The 17,221-nt window shown below is 42.0% G+C and overlaps 3 protein-coding genes across 8 annotated transcripts in view; 2 read left to right on the plus strand and 1 right to left on the minus strand.

The window, feature by feature from the left end:
- Positions 1–17,221, plus strand: part of LOC6040797 (cation-independent mannose-6-phosphate receptor) — a 209,579-nt gene that overhangs the window by 14,489 nt on the left and 177,869 nt on the right. The window lies entirely within an intron of this gene.
- LOC6040798 (protein toll) lies at positions 687–3,249 on the plus strand. The gene has a single exon (XM_001850090.2). The coding sequence runs from the start codon at positions 1,918–1,920 to the stop codon at positions 3,199–3,201; it is 1,284 nt and encodes a 427-aa protein (XP_001850142.1). The 5' UTR covers positions 687–1,917; the 3' UTR covers positions 3,202–3,249.
- The window catches only part of LOC6040802 (protein toll), a 41,244-nt gene continuing 30,182 nt past the window's right edge, over positions 6,160–17,221 (minus strand). Inside the window, 3 exon segments of the mRNA XM_038266672.1 lie at positions 6,160–7,604; positions 7,674–9,164; positions 9,166–10,609. Of these exon segments, the coding sequence (XP_038122600.1) occupies positions 7,035–7,604; positions 7,674–9,164; positions 9,166–10,455 (3,351 nt within the window). The 5' untranslated portion in view covers positions 10,456–10,609 and the 3' untranslated portion in view covers positions 6,160–7,034.

A 17,221-nucleotide genomic window follows, 5' to 3' on the forward strand; every position in this document is an offset into this window, starting at 1 on the left:
TGCGCAAGGACCCCTACGTCACCTTTGTGGTATAGATGTTTGTAGGGAGGTTTTGGACTCAATGTTAGTAGGAGAGGTAGAACCCTAGGATACACCTCGAAAGGCGTTTCGGGTTGGTTGTAACAGTATTCCTCTCCAGTCTGAGCTCACCAAGTCGCCATGGCCTAGTGGACAGCATTTTTGCTTATCAATCCAAAGAACGGGGGTTCGATCCCCGCCTCCAGCAACTTTGATTTTTCGTTCACATTCAGCATTTCAAGTAATTCTATGTCCTTAACTTTCTCGATAGGAGCAGATGGGAATCGAACCCAGAACCATTCGCTTACAAAGCGAACACCGTAACCATTCAACTGTAGCTGCATTTTAAATTTTCTACATTTCAAATATTCTTAAATTTTAAAGTTTCAACATTTCAAATATTCTTAAATTTTAAATTTTTAAAATTGTCCCCCCCCCCCTTCAAAATTGGCCCGAAAAATCAGGGGGCAAAAAAATATTTTTACAATAAACTTCACAATTTCAATGAAAATTCAAGTGCAACCAGCTGAAATCAAATTAAAATACATTCTCCTGCGTTTAAAATCATTTTTAGCATATTTGGGTTTATAAAAATATCTTAAGATTTTTTGAAAATTTTCGATGCAAAATCTTTTTTTTCGATACAATTTTTGTTTTTGTCAGATCTTAGATTTTTTGAAAACTAATGATTGCAAAACAACTGAAGAACTAGTGTAAAATGCATTTTAAAACAATTTTTTCATTAAAATGTGAAGACTATGGCTATGACCGTACTTTTTGGAGCTGAACTGTACGAGCTGGGGCTGAACCGTACGTCAAAAAAAATCGCCACGTGCTTGGAGATTTCAACCAATCAGAAGGTAGTCCGAAAATATGCACGTATGATAGGAGCAATATTCCCAAAATAGGGGCAAAAAGTGTTTTAATTGTTCGTGCTTTTACAGCGATATAAGGTATTTTTTATCAAAATGTTGATAATGTACGAGCTAAAGCATTAAAAAAACAACTTATTCATGTATAACTTGAGAATGCATCAAATTAAAAATGCGATCTGCTTAGTAGGCCCAAAATATCTTATTGAAAACGGTAAATTTGTTAGAATCACAGTGATTATCGAAGTTTTTAAAATAACGATTTCGTCGAAACTATTTTCAAAAACACAATTTAAAAAATACATTTAAAAAATCGTGGTTTTGTGGCAATACATGTTTACAAAATATCTATAATTTTTGAACAATAAATTCAAATTCCAGCCATGTCACCCCGTTTTTTTGAAATTAATATTTTTTTAATGCAAAAATTAAACGAATAACATTTTGTTAAAATCATACAATATAAATCAATTAGGGCATTAAACAATTTTACAAATATTCGTCCATGTGATTACTTGGGATAACGATGTTCTAATTTTAAGTGGTCAGACCTACGACGTTAATTTAAGCGCTATGATGTTTCGTTGCCTCAACAATCAAGTATAATTGCCTCAACAATCAAGCCTTCGGACTCGCGGATTTGGAACACCCTAATCTACAGCCCCCAATGCTGAGAAATTTTGCTTCCTCCGAACCCTCTGCCATGGGACATCTGGTACCAAAAATGCCACGAACATTAATTTCCGTGGTAATGGCGCCACAATTCGCTCAACATCCAAACTGTACTGACAAAAGAAGAACAAAACTCACACTTACCGAGACATTCCACCTGTTATCAGTGATTCAGAAAACCCACATCAATCAAATTACTATAAACAAATCGCGAAGCACGTACCGGCACTTCGGGATGCATCACCCGTGCAGCACGTTTCGAGAACTCAGTGCATCGACAGCCACAGCATCGCGATAACCTTCCGTGTCAATTCCGGCGTCGTCGGTTAGAGTGATTCATCCCGTGCGCGCGAGAATGAAGCTGTTCTGGTCGATTGTTTTGTTTTGGGTTGGAATCTTCGTGAGTGGAGAGAGACTGAACGAAAATGCTACCAACTACTGGAGTGAATTGTGTCCGAAGGAGTGTCGCAGTTGCCGGATTGATCAAACCAGACGAAATCTTACTATAGATTGCTCAAATAGTTTACTTGAGGAAGTTCCGTTGATTTCCAGAGAGATATCGCTCAACTCATCATCCGTTACGCTGGATGTCCGTAACAACTCAATACGGGTCATTCCAGCAGTTGAAGATAATCTAGGATTTGGACTGATCAATAAACTCTTACTCGATGGTAATGAGATTGATGCTTTGAATGTTGCTAGTTTACATGTAAATTTGTCCTTCGTATCCATGACCTACAACAAGCTACACCAACTTGAAGATACTTTCGTGGACCATGCCCTCAAAACCAAAACTCTTCGTGAGATTGTCCTGATAAACAACTCTTGGCCTTGTGAATGCCATCTAGCAAAGCAGATGGTTCGTCTGGGCACAAAGTTCAAGCAGTTCCGCGTCCCAACCTGCACCTCCGGTCAACGCCTCATCGACCTCAACCGATCGTGCATAACCAAGGTCATGTTCCTGATGGTACTAGGATCCGTCCTGTTCACCCTAACCATCACCTTCTCCGCCCTGTACATCCGGCACCGTCACTCCATCAAAGTCCGGCTTTTCTCACTGCAAATCTGCCTCGGATTCGTTAGCCACGAGGAACCCGATGCCGCCCTGCTTCCCTTCGACGCCTTCATCTCCTACTCCCACCGGAACGACCAGTTTATCGTCAACGAGCTCATCCCAACGCTCGAGAAAGCCCCCCATTCCTACAAGCTGTGCAGCATCCTCACGCAAAACTTCATCCCCGGCGATCCAATCCCAACCGAGCAGTTCGAGCAGGCCATCCGAAGCTCGCGCCGCACCATCATCTACATCACCAAGCAGTACCTCCAGTCCCAGTGGACGCTTACGAGCTTCCGGACAACGTTCGAGTCCGCCCTCACCCGGTCTCGCCTGATCGTGATCCTCGCCGAGGACGTGGAAAAGTTTGACGAACTGCGAACGTCACTGCGCAGCAAGACTCTGCTCGAGCGGGACGACCCGTTTCTGTGGCAAAAATTGCTCTATGCGATGCCCCATCGCAGTGCCGCGCTGATGAGGAAGCACCGGCGGGAACAGAGCGAGAGAACGCGCAAACAGACGGAACTGCTGCGGGAGAAGAACCGGGCGAGGGAGGCGAAACGGTTGGCGGATGTTGTGCTGTGAAATTTTAGAGTTAATAAGTCTTTGAATAAGATTTAAATGTATCCTAAATATAATGTGTTACTCTATTTAATCCACTCCCATTCACTGAATCAGAAAAAAAATCATAAGGGCATATCAATTAGGATGTAACAAAAATGACTTTTTGGCGGGCATTCAAGGGTTTGTTCCGGTGGACGTATTGAGACCAAATCCAAAATATGAGCTTGATTGGACGTAACAGGAGCTGGCGCTTTGAATTTGAATTTTCAATGGGATTTAACCCGCAAAAAAGATTTTTTTTCAAAAATTTCGCTTTTTTTTTTTTTTTTGCAGGCCAAGGGTGCATGATACTGATGATACTCGTCGGTTGACACACCTAGGCGAGGAACTTCCCGGAAGGAGCCCAACTACATCCGTAGTGCTGTTTGAACAAAACAGCATGGCTCTGGTTCCTTGCAAGTGTCCTATTTTCTTACCTCCACGTTGGCTTGGTTTAGTCATCATGATGACAAGGTGTAACCTAGCTGGTGGCCTGTGGAAACGACTCGTAAACCTTTGACCAGCGAGGGTCAGAGTAGAGACGGCTAAAAGAAAGGGCGCGACAATGTGGGAAAGGGAAGTAATTTGTGATTGCAGACGGTATTGTTTTGATTCGCAGTATGTTGAGTCAACTGCTGTGGATGTACCTGAGCATCGCAGAACGGGGTTTCTCTTCTTTCCATTTCAGCTATCAGCTATCTTCTGTTTATTTTGTTTTCACTGATTTTCTAAAACGGCTTCTGTTTACTATCCTCCATTTAATTTCGATTTTACTTATTTGATTCTCTTATTTCTCAACGCTTTTCCACTCTATTTTACCAATTGATGTTGCTGTAAAAACTGTCTGCTTTCCCTTAATTTGGCAGCGATGTCAATTTTGTTTATCATGTGCCTTTTCTTTATTTATCTATTTGAATAATTTCTCATCTTCCCTGTAAATTGCCCTCAATACAATCTAAGCTTGTTTGTTACCTCTTTTTATTAACTATTGTTAATTTCTATATCTACTTCAGAAATTACTATCTTCCTTTTACTACATAGTATATTTCCTTCACTGTCCATTGTTTTGAAACTTCACCTTTTTCGTAAGCAAGTGAGGTTCGAGCCCTTACTCAATTTATGGAATGATTAAAGGATTAACACAAATATTACTACTGTACTTTTGAAAAACTTTTCTAAAATGCTTAGGACCAAAATATTGTAACACAACACCGCGACAAAAGAAATAGCAACAGATAAACACAACTCAACAATAGGGAGATTTCAGGAGAAAACAATACACACTAAATAACAATTAGTTTTTGAATTCAAACTAAAAATAAAACAGTTTTTGCTTTAATGAAAATTGATAGGCACACTATAAATGGTTAGGCGCTTATACTTACATCAAACCCTACGTAATGTACCACCCCCGGCCGAGTTAAAATGCGTAACCGGAAAAGAAGGTGTGCATGCCTGGCACGAACACTCAAAGCGTGTTCTAGCGTGCTGCTCGTACTGACTCAGAGCAAGGGTGAGATGTAGGTGTAAGGGCAGTGCGTGTTCGTCGGGAACCTGGTGCATAAGATCGGTCAAGGCCCGTTCTTACACTGAAAATTGCGAATTGCGAATTGCGAAAAATTTCGCTTTTTGAGGCATATTGGCCACTGAAGCGTTTATTTTCAACATCAATGGCGTGTAGGCCAGATCTTAGCGCATCCGTTAGTATATAACATTAAAATTTGTAGCACTTTTTTTATTCTTCAACATACAATTATGATTCTCTTACTATTGATTGAAAGTATATTCTCCTTTACTGTCTATTGTTTTCAATCTTCACCCTTTTCTTCTAACAAGTGAGGTTCGAGTCTTTACTCAATAGTTTGAATCATCAAAGTCATACACTTATCATTATTGTACTTTTGGTAAACTTTTGAACAACATGCTTAGGTCCAAAAAAAATGTAACAAAACACCTTGACAGAAGAAATAGAAACAGATAAACACGACTAAGATTAGGGAATGCACACTATACATAAATGTTTAGGCTCTTATACTTACATCAAACCCAAAACACTGTACCGCTTCCGGAACGAGTTCAAATGCGTAACCGGAAATGTGTGAATGTCTGGCACGAACACTCAAAGCGTGTTCTAGCGTGTTGCTCGTACCGACTCCGAACAAGGGTGCGATGTAGGTGTAAGGGCAGTGCGTGTTCGTCGGGAACCTGGTGCATAAGATCGGTCAAGGCCCGTAACAAATACAAATTTGTGCGTTGCGTAATAAAAGAACGCTCCCGTTGACACCCTCTTTACACGGAGCTCACGCACACTATCCAACGTTTGCTTTGATAGAGTTATCTACGTGCGCATGTATTAAGTGTTTGTACACGAAGAGTTTTTAGGGTTAAAATTTGTACCCGCCAGTAAAAACAAATGGTAAGCTAGTGTGAGTGAGATGGGGCTTAGATAGCTTTATAGTGTATGTGAGCGCCGTGTAAAAGTGACAGCTCGACAGTCAAATCAACAGGGTACAAACTTTTAAAAATGTCTAACGAAAAAGTGATAAACCACCGGGAGTTAAGTGGACGCTCGCAGGTGTAACGTCAAACGTAGATAAATGAGGTTTATTTTCTTTGAAAAGTTCGAAAGCGGTTATTTTTGTTTGCCTCTTTTTTTTGCGTTGCATGATGAAGTTGCAAAATGATTGTTTTTTTCAGTACAAGTATTATATTTATCCGAAGAGGCTCTTTCCGAGCGTGTTACGTTATTTTTTTCAATTTGCGTGGAAATTTTCGTACGTGAAGGTGTGGCTACGAAGCTAATTTCTAAGTACCTTTCTTCGATTTTACCCTTATCTCAGTGCGGTGAGAAAGGGAATAACGTTTCGGATATTTTTTTTAATTGGAGTGAAGTGGTAAAGATAATTCAGGGACTGTGAACCGCAATTGAAAACACTTGAGTCATTTAAAAATTTACATATTTATTTCATCCATAGTTTCATTCGTACTCTTCTTTTTTTAAGTTGTCTCACAATGTGATCTCCATATATTGCTATTATTTTTTGGGATAGATTCAGATACACTTGCTGTGTCGTCGTTTCTTTTTAACAAACTACTTAACGCTACCGGTTTTCGTTATCTTTTACAATTGTTTACAAATAAGAATAGAAAAAAAACTAACAATCGCTTGCACAATTTTTCTTAAATTTAGTGGGGAAGGGTACACATTTTAGCAAAATTTGCTGATTTTTTAGTTGGAAAAACAACGAATTCATTCAAGAGTTATAAAACAAATAGTAGTTTTTTTTAACTTAGCTTAACGTTTACGACGAGTATAGTGTAAGGTATTTAAACAAAGATTGCTTATTCGAGTGTGTTGTTTACGTGTCTTAATGCTACCTACAAAAAAGACACTAATAATAAATAAGTCTCTATGTACAAAAGGCTTTATCGTAAGTAATTTGGATTCGTTCTCATGTTTTTTTTTTTTTTTTGCTGAAGCTCTAAGTGTTCATTTGTTTTTTTTTGCGTGAATTTGTGTTTTTCAGTCACCGTAATAGAATCTTGCCACATAAGATTCTTAACGTTCTGTCTCGAGATCTTAGACTACAATATCGTTTTGTACAAATGACTTTTTTTCTTTGCCGATTTGCGCTAATGATATATTCCGCACTCAGTTTTAGGGTTAGTATTAGGGGATGGGGAGATTCAGCTACGCGTGCTTTTGTTTTGTCTGTCTTTATCACAATTTAAAGGTGTCGAGATTGTTTGTTGGTTTTTTAATGTGAAGGGGGCGGGGCTTCCTAATCTCACGCGGCGTTCAGTCTTTGATCCTTCTACACGTCACTCTGCTTGGCGTTGCTGTTGATGACGTAAGCGCCGTTCACGTGTCCGTTGGCGTGGCCATTCAGCAGGTGTCCGTTTCCGGCGTGGTGATAGCCGTTTCCGTTCATGAGCGATTTTCCGTTCGAGATTATGAAGGGGGCGGGGCTTAGCGAGCCGTTCATTTCCGCGGGGGGCGTGGTCAGTGGGGGTGGGGTAACGGGGACGGGTTTGATCAGCTCTAGCTTGTCGTCGACGGAGCTGCGGATGTGGTTCTTGATCAGGCCGGATCGCTTCAGTCCCTTGACGGTCGGGGGATGGGGCATGGCGTAGCGCAGCTTGTCCCAGAACCACGGATCGCCCCACTTGACGTAGGTGTTCATCTTGAGGTAGGCCTTCAGCTCGGAGTCCAGGTTCTCGATGTCGCCGATGTCACCGTAGATGATGATGATCACGCGGACGCGCTTCTCGGACATGGAGTTGATGTGGGCGGTGCGGAACTCCATCTTGGCCCACTCGGACTGGAGGAAGTTGCTGGACAGAACGACGATCGTGCGGCGGGACTCCTCGACGGATTTGATGATCTGTGGATGGGAGGGGGAGAGATGGATTAGTTTCTGTTCAATTTACGGGACTTCATTGTATTATCTTACCTGCGTCGGGATCAGCTCGCCGGGCATAAAGTCGCGTACGTGCCAGCACGTCTTGAAGTTCATCGGCTCCTTCTCGAGCGTCGGAATCAGGTGGTCGGTGATAAAGTCCTCGTCCTTGTGCGAGTACGAGATGAACGCGTCGTACATCTTGTCCTTGTCCAGCTCCTCCTCGGTGACGAGCCACACGAACACGTTGTGCGTGAACATCCACACCTTGATCTCCATGTGGTACGTGTAGAACAGCACGGTGAGCAGTCCGATCAGCAGTCCCAGGATCGACAGGATGATGCTGAGCGTGATGTACGTGTTGAGGTTTTCGTTGCACAGATCTCCGATCTGGATGGCTTCGATCGAGGTTCCGTCGTTGCAGGCCACCTGGGAGATGTCCGACACCTTGCGGAAGCTGTTGCGCACAAAGCGGAGCATTTCCGAGGTTGTGCAGTCGCAGCGCCACTGATTGCCGGACAGTTTGAGGTTCGTCAGCTGCTTGCTGCTGTTGAGCGCTTCCACGACGGATTCGTTCAGGCTGGTCAGGCGGTTGTGGGTCAGGTCTAGGATGCGCAAGCTAGCTGGGAGATTCTCCGGAAGAAGCTCGGAAATGGCGTTGTTGGCAACGTACAGCTTGGCAACGCTGGAATAGCCGGGGAGGGCGTCCGTTGGCAGTTCCGTGATGTTGTTGTGGTCCATGTGCAGCTCGATGAAGCGGAATCCGAACGATTGGGGCAGCGGAAGTTCCGGAATCTGGACGAGTCCCTGGCCGGTTCCGTTGACGATGACGGCAAAGTCCTTGCGGCGGGTAGAGCAGCTGCAGCCGACAGGGCATCGACGAATGCTAGTTCCGGGTCGGTCCAGCTCACACAAAACGTCCTCGGACTTGACCTGTCCGACGGGAGTTCCGCGGAGATCCTTCGGTTCCGCGCACTGCAGGTTGCTCGTGTCGATCTCGATCCGCTTGTAAACTGTTTCGTTCATCTCTTTCTGCAGGTACTGGGCGAAGAAGAAGAAGATACAGCTGCAGTCCAGCGGGTTGTGACTCACGTCCACGTAGATCTTCGAGGCGTCGCTGTTGTACGACGTCCCGATGATCGACTCCATGTCGCTCAGGTCGATCTCCGAGATGCGGTTATGGCTCAAGTTAACCCGAATCGACTCGGACAAAAACTCGAACCGGTGGTAGTTCAGCGAGGAAATGTTGTTATAGCTCAGGTCCAGATCCTTCAGCTTCAGGTTCAGCACGTTCCAATCTCGGAACACAGTAGTGATGCTGTTGTTGCGTAGGTTCAGCACCTGCAGCGACTCCAGATACTGGAACGGCGTTCCGTCCCCTTCGGCGATGTTCTGCTCCTCGACGACGAAGCTGAGATCGTGGAAGGCCAGCTGGTTGTTCTGCATGTCCAGCCGCTTCAGGGCCGTCGTCTGCGAAAACGTGTTGACGTGGATCGTGTGCAGCATATTATTGCCCAGGTGCAACTCCGTCAGCTGTTTCAGCGAAGGCGAAGATGTTACTGGTCAAATTGCGCAGCCGGTTGTAGCTCAGCCGCAGCGTCAGCAGCTTGGACGTATTCTCCAGCAGCATCTCGGGCAGCACTTCCAGCTCGTTGTAGGCCAGGTTCAGCGTTTGAAGGTCGCGTTGATCGCGCAGCAGCAGCTCCGGCAGAGCGTTCAGCTGGTTGTAGCTGAGGTCGAGCTCGAGAATGGCACTGGATCCGCGGAACAGGGACGGCGGGAGTTCGACAAAGTTGCACCGGTTCAGGAAGACCTTGGTGAGCTGGGGGAGGTTGCCGAGGAAGTTCGGTGGGAGGGTTCGCATCGGGACCTGGTTGTTGATGAACTTGAAGTCTTTGAGCTTGCGGTTTTCGGCGAGGAGGTTCTCGGGCAGGGTGGAGAAGCGGTTGAAGCCGAGGTTGAGCTCGAGCAGGTTGGGGAGCAGCTCGAAGACGTCCGGGTTGAGGGATTCCATGGAGTTGACGGAGAGGTCGAGCTGTTGGAGGGATTCGGCGCCGCGGAAGGATTCTTTGGTGATGTTGCGGAGTTGGTTGCGCCACAGGTTAAGGAGAAGGAGCTTGCGTTGGTTTTTCAGCAGGCCGGGTTCGAGTTCGGTGATTTGGTTGGCGCCGAGTTCGAGGACGGTCAGGTTGGTCAGGTTGTCGAAAACGTTGTGGAGTAGTTTGACGTGGTTGCTTCGCAGGACGAGCCACTTCAGGTTGGACAGGTTGGCGAACAGGTCCGGTTGGATGTCCTCGATGCCGGAGCTAAGGAAAAGCTTCTCCAGGTCTTGCATGCCGTCAAAGTGCTGACGGACGAGCCGGACTCCGAGGTCTTTGCCGTAGTTTTGGTACCAGAACTCCTTCATGTGCTTCACGCCAAGGAAGTTGATGTACTGCCGAATTGAGATGTGCGGCGGTAACGTGCAGTGAATGATTTTGACCTGCTCGGTGTCACCCAGCGTTAGCTGGGGCAACTCCCCAAAATCATGCCGGTCATAGCACTGGATCTGGGCGTACTTGTCTGGTTTGATTTTCACTGTAATTTCCGGATTAGTCACGGGACACTGAATCTCGTAATCGGAGCTGGCGTACATGCAGCTGCACTCGCTAATGGCCGTCATTTCGGGGCACTTGAAGCCCTGCTTGGCCGCCACCAACCCGTTTCCCCCGCCCGGTCCCAACTCTTCCCCGATAACGTAGTCGTAGTGCTGCGGAAATGAAGTTGCCAAATTGTGCGTAAGTAACACCGCCGCTAGAGCCACCAGCTGGACGCCCCAACTCCGTCGTCGTCCCATGGCTGGATTGTAGGTCACTCTCCTGATCTAAATCTCGTCGTTATGCGCTGCTTCGCTGCCTTTCGTTGCCGCTCTGTGATAATTTTAGCATAAATTGTAAACTTGCAGCAGCATGCTATCTCCACGCGATAGTCGTTGTGGGTTTGGATAAAATCTGCAACACAGAGAAAGAAAAAAACAAAGAATTGGTTAACGAGCTGCTGGAAACAATGGCGCTTTCGCTTTGAGATATTATCTATCTGTGCTGGAAGCACAGACAAGTGAACTTAAAACTTGAAAAATCAGCGACATCTATTGCACTTTTTTGGAAACACAACTGTCAAATCCATCAATTTTCAATTCAAACTAACCGTTATTTTAGAAGCAGAATTCAAATCTCATTTTCTCAGAACTGATCACGTGTTTTGGGTGTTTCACTTTAAAAAATGCACTGTTACAACAACTTTCCGCTGCCGTTGCCAGGCGAGAACTGACTCGACGGTTGGAACGGTCTGGTTGGGATCTTAAAGCCCGAGGTAAAACAGTCCCCCGGGACGGTGCCAAAAATCCTAGCCGGGGAAATCCCGTTTTACCTACTGTCCTCGAAGGGATCTCACGAGAAGTGGTGGTGGTTACCTGTGAAGTAGTTGTTGTTTACGACAGTGTGTTGTAAAAGGGCCAGGTAAAGGAATAAATAATGTTGTTTTAGTTAGTCACTTGGTCGGTCAAAAACCAAAAAAGAAAAGGCTGGAAAGTTTCGCAAATGTTGCAAAAGGTGACATCTGAATAAACATTAAACAAACAAATTTTAAACAGCATGTAATTTCAATTGTGCCTTGCAACATTAGCATTCTTGGACGCTACAGGCGAAGAAAGCGACTCCACCGTAATGGAACTAATTCTTCATCAATTGCATGCAATCTACATTGCTCTCGTGGCCTTTGGTGTGCTTCAATGATGCTTTCTAAGCACTATAGAGAAGAAGCCCTTTATCGGCTCCCCGATATTGTCGTAGTATGGATACTAGGGTGGATCAAATTTGACGTTTCGCCGTCCATTACCGAGCTTGGGATGCTTGAGATTTCGTTCAATCGAGCTCATTTTCGAGATTTAGGCTCCGACAAAAAGTCAAATTTGAGCAACTCTAATGAATTCTGATTTGCTGTCATCCTCCTAGTCTTCATTGCCATTATCACATAAGCAAACAATCTGGTTCTACCCGGCTCTATGATGTTTGTATGTGGGTGTGGGTGTTTGGTTCTGGTTAATTTTAGGGGAAATTTGCTCTTAATTGTGGTCTTTCTGGTATAATTTCTGTTATCCTGTTCAAAAGTTTAGTTCAGCATTATTTTGCTTAATTTTTAAAATAACTTCACAAACAACTTTCAAACTATCATAAATATTTTTTCCTGAGTCCCCCCCTTTCCCCAAAATGGTCCACGTGGTTTATGGATGGTCCCTAATCAAAAGTGGTCAGTTTAAATTTGTAGTGACGAAGTGAAAAGAAGTTCCCAGTTACAGCCAAAGAATTGAAAAACCGGCTCAAAATGTTCCCCTGGCCGAAATAATTAGAACCGTATTTTGGGTGACCTACGCCGTGTTAGGGTGGTCTGAAAAATTGCCATTTTTGTCGATTTTCGCAAAAACCACTCTTTTTAAAAAATTATAACTCCCCGCCATTTCAACCGATTTTAGCTTTTTAGTCTTAAACGCAAATGAAAGGTGATAAGTTGGCCTTTCAAAGAAAAATTATAAGAAGAAGCTTCAAAAATCTAGCCTTACATATGAAAAGGTCTTTTGAATCTTTAAAATGTCGTTTTGACGGTGTCTGGACCAAAGCGTCTTTATCTGGAAATATTTTTATCGGATTCCTCGGACAATTTTACGTTACATACTCAAAAATGGGAGGAGGGTTTTTACCAGGATTCCGAATCATAATTTTTTGAAATTAAAATCCGGGTTTTTTTTTGGCGCGGAATAACGACGAAATAGGCAAAAAACAGCGATAGCTTTAAAATTTTAGCGATGACCTATACATGTTTGAGTATCAAAATTTCCGTAACTAAACTTTGGTTAAAAATCGGTTTTAGTGTTAAATGGGAAAAAGAAACTTTTCACTTATTGAAAATATTTCGATTCCAGAAATACTATGAATTTAAACCATTACAAATATGTTAAAAGAAATTGTTTCTTCAAAAATTGCCAAGATTGATTTTTAGAATCTAAAATGAAAATTTAAAAAAAAATAAAAAGATTCCTGATCAATATTATGCTAGATATTTGTTTTTAGAAGATTAAAACTTTCATGTTCTGATAAAAAAATAGAATAAAATTGAGTTATTTTAACTTTTTTTCATCCCTTTATTTTCCAGTTAAAACCGAGCAACACAAACTTTGTGTTTGGAAATTTCATGCATTGATTTAAGTGTTTTCTCTGAAAATCGAAATTATAAGTGCTTTATTCTGAAGATTTTAAAATTAAATATATAGTTAAGTTTATATTTTTATTAAAACTGTCAATAGTTTGATTTTTTAAATTTATGAAAAAAATCGATTGACCTTTTTTTCATAAACAGTTTTTAGTTTGCAACCATCCTTTGAGTAAGAACTGCATAATTTTTGAGGTTTTGGAAAAAGTTGGGAATACGAGAATGAATTTTGTGTGGCCACCCGAACTGGTTAATTTTCCTTGTTTACGTTATTAAATTTGCAAAATAACAACATTTCAAGCCAAACCAATTAAAATGAACCAAAGCTGAAATGTAAACAGTCTGTCCTGCTTACGTCAGTGGATGTTTACATTAGCAACGAGCAGCTTCGGCTTTGGCCCATTTACATTGTTTTGCTTGATTTGGTGAACTTAATCGCGTTTTGGCGATCGATTCCGTTTCCGTGTAATGTTATGTAAAGAATTTTGATATTTAGTTTAAATTTAGTCATGCTTGCTATTTCCTGGGATCCTAGAAATTTTGATTAATTGCACAATATAAACAAAAAGACAGGGTTGCCACTTTTCTTAATGAGAAATCTGTATTTTCCCTAAAAATGTCTGTAATTCCAGCAAATTGTCGTGAACAGATATTTTTTGTCATAAAAAACATAGATTACAAATGAAATATTGTTTGATAACAATATTATATCATTACCAACAACCATTATTTCAATCAGAAATAAAAAAATCCTGGAAAAAAATAAATGTTTCAAAGCATAAATTTATCAAGGCTTTTAATATTTATTTTATTTTTTGGTTATGTAAAACTTTGATTACCCTTCCAAAATTGCCCACAATTGGCACGTTACCTCTTGGCAATCATCCCCTGCAACTAGACACCGTCGTCGGGAGAAACCAATCAGATTCCCTCCCTCTAAATCTGGTGGAAGGGGTGAGAAAATCCAAGAGACGAACCTGGAAGCGTTCGTTATACCATCGACGATGATAGGTTTCTGGCTGGCTAGCTTGCGGGAAAGCGGGCAGAAATTATGCTTCCAATGTAATAACATTTAATATTTACGCTCCAATTTTCATAAAATCTAACCGGGTTGAAAGCTCCTTATTTGGGAGCAGCTCACAGATTGTTTTCACCGCAGCCACGGGGGAGATTAGTGGGCAAGATCGGATTGGATTGTTCCGTTGCGCGGCGGTGGTGCTTCCCTCTGGTGGGGATTTTGGTCCCCGTTATCGCCTGAATGTATGCAGAATGTCGGTTTAGTTGGGGAGACAATGGGCTCAAACTTTAGTGTAAAGGATGGTAACCTTTTGCCGGTAGGTGGTGGGATTATGTGGCGCGGGGGGAGGGGTAGTTAAATATGCTTTTAAGACCCCCTCCCCCCTTTTAACAGGTGGTGGCGATGTGGAAATTCCATTTTCGCGTTGGACGCGGTCCGGGGTCGGAAAAAAATAGCGAAAGCTCATCACCGGCATCCATTAATTTCCATATGTAAATGTTGGCCACGTTCGCTTCCGCAGTGTCCTTTCCTGGGAATTCCGGCAGGGAAACGGGGGGAGTCCTCATTTGTTGCACCATCGTCGTAGCATCATGGTATGAGCATTATTCATTTTCTCTCCTGTAGGTTGCTTCCGCTGCGGAATTGTAATCAGCAAAAGTTCCATCCCTGGTGAGGAAGCTTAAAACCCCTTCTTTTAGTGGCTCCCTCTGGAGGAGGAGGAGAAACACTTTCCTTTTTTCTATGTATGTGTCTGGAGAAAAGCAAATTTCCATCATTAGTGGTGAAGTTTTTTGTCGTCAAGCTTTTATTGCATTTCTTCTACAGCTTTTTAAATTATGCACGTATCTTTTCTTGTTAGCCCTTTCCTGGCTTTATCATTTTTGTAGAAGAAAATTGTTGAGTTTGTTTCCTAACTAGTCAAGACTCAAACCATTGCAATTTTGACAGTTTGTAAGTAAGTTGCTATACTTTGAATAAGTTTGAAATCACTCCAATGGGTTGATGTCCTGAGAGTTTGCGTGTTGACTTATTCGCGATCAAAAGCTTAAAAATTCCGACAGATGGCGCAAAGCATCGAAGAATGACGATTCAAATTTTCGCTGTTCGGTTACATAGGAATGCAAACTTAAAATTGAATTTACAGCTCATAGAACAGCTTTTGAGAAAAAATTCAAGTAGTACGATTGTTAACTCTTTGCCCTTTATAAATTAACGCAGTGAAAAAAAAATTGAAAAAAAATATTTTTGAAAAAATAATATTGTTTAAAATGATAGAGCATCAAAAGTTAACAAAGTATCAGCTCGAATTTTTGCTCAAAAGTTGTTTTCAACGCTGGAATTTAACAAAACAGAATTCGCATACAGTATGTAAAAAAAGTATTTACACCCCTTGGGCACTATGCACATTTTGTGATGAAACATGTAAAAAATTTAAAGTTTGACAGGAACCTAGTACTACGTTTTGTTCAGAAACTCATGCCAAACATTTTGCTACAAAAAGCTCATGAAAAGATGATTTCTATAAAAAGTTATATAACAAATACTATTACGAAAATAAAAAAGGTGCAAAAAAAGTGTGTACACCTTTCGAAAAATTAACATAAATAATGTTATTTGTTGACAAATCACCATAAATCCAGTCTCCCAACTCCAAATAGGCATCCTTGACTGATTAAAAAAATAATTTGGATTGAATATAAAGTTTACTAACTACTTAGTATAAAAGTTTATATAACTCTGGAAATTCTACATAAAACTTATCTAAACTTAATTTTGCAAACTTTTAATTCAACTAAATGTCAATATATTACCATAGAATTGCTAAATAAACATTTTGGAGTGGGTATAACACCGTTTTGAGGGTTTTTGTATCGATAGAATAGATTTTTCGTTGGAATTTCGTACCAACCCGGAATTACGTCGTAGGAAAATCCGCCGGCATCCGAACCGATCCACGATTCACAAGTCAACCTAACTTTTTTTGCACCTTTTTTATTTTCATAATAGTATTTGTTATATAACTTTTTATAGAAATCATCTTTTCATGAGCTTTTTGTAGCAAAATGTTTGGCATGAGTTTCTGAACAAAACGTAGTACTAGGTTCCTGTCAAACTTTAAATTTTTTACATGTTTCATCACAAAATGTGCATAGTGCCCAAGGGGTGTAAATACTTTTTTTACATACTGTACATAACCTCAAAGGGCGGAAATTTCAATCGACATTCTTCGCTCTGTTCTGCTACTCAACACTAGGTGTCGCATGTCGTTTAGCTCTTGAACGGTAATAGAGCTTTATGACGTTTCGCGTACACACACTAGCGCACCATTTGATTTTGCTGGCCGGACAAAATTTAACCTCACTTTTTTTCGTGTATGTATACGCAATACATGCGCACGTAAATAACTCTATTGTGAAAAGTGGATGCATCTCACTTATATATAGGGAGAGAGCTGTCACTCAAAATTAAAAACCCAAATGAGATTCGTCGTCTGACTGTGAATCGTCTCTCAGCACGTTCCCACACCACAATTTTTTGTTAATGCTATTTGAAGCTAGATGGCACTGCCATCGTCAGTGGTGCACTGGCAACTGCAGTTAGACATCGCTAGCACGCCAAGGGCACAGATTCAATTAAGCTGAGGCTGCTGCTGCTCATGCTTAATAGATGTAACTGGTGCAGCGGATAGACGGACGGGCCTGACGAAACTGGTGAATTTTTAATGCGCCAGCAATGGGTTCATAAAAAACACAAGCAAAATCAACAAAAGCAAACGATTTTTGCGGTTGCGAAATGCCACCACGAGCGTGGTGGCGCTGCCGAGCAGTGATGCCAATAATGAGATGCAGTTGGTGTGGCCAATTAAACGAGCTTTGTTATCTCGAGGTTCATTTTTTTTCGTTGAGCTGAGCTGAATCTGTCGTAATCGTAACAGTTTCCATAGCGCGCGAGGCGAGTTTCCGCTAGAAACGTCAGAAAAAAAACGCTTCCAAAGCGTTTGCACCACCACAAAAAAAAACTTGGTGATTTATTGTTTTCCCCTCGCCAAATCGTGGTGGCTGGTAGCCATTCAAGTTTGAAGAAGACCCCCCCAGAAAAGAAGACTCGGTGATCGTCAACATTAATTACGAAATAAAGGCGAAATCAAAACCACTCTCTCGGTTGGCGCGAAACAAAAGGCGCCAGTTCGGTCGCTTTATAATGGCCATTCATCATAATTTTTCACTTTCCATTAATGGGTGGGGGTGTCAAGCGTGGGACAGTTTCGCTTTTGGACCATTAGAGTGGGGTTTAATTGTTTTGAGTCTTGTAGTTTGATCTTTGAATTTAAATTATTTTT

The sequence above is a fragment of the Culex quinquefasciatus genome, chromosome 1, assembly GCF_015732765.1.
Source record: "Culex quinquefasciatus strain JHB chromosome 1, VPISU_Cqui_1.0_pri_paternal, whole genome shotgun sequence".
Lineage (NCBI taxonomy): Eukaryota > Metazoa > Arthropoda > Insecta > Diptera > Culicidae > Culex > Culex quinquefasciatus.

Bases quoted from the DNA above. Each gene is read 5' to 3' on its own strand.
- LOC6040798 (XM_001850090.2), top strand. From the start codon at position 1,918: ATGAAGCTGTTCTGGTCGATTGTTTTGTTTTGGGTTGGAATCTTCGTG.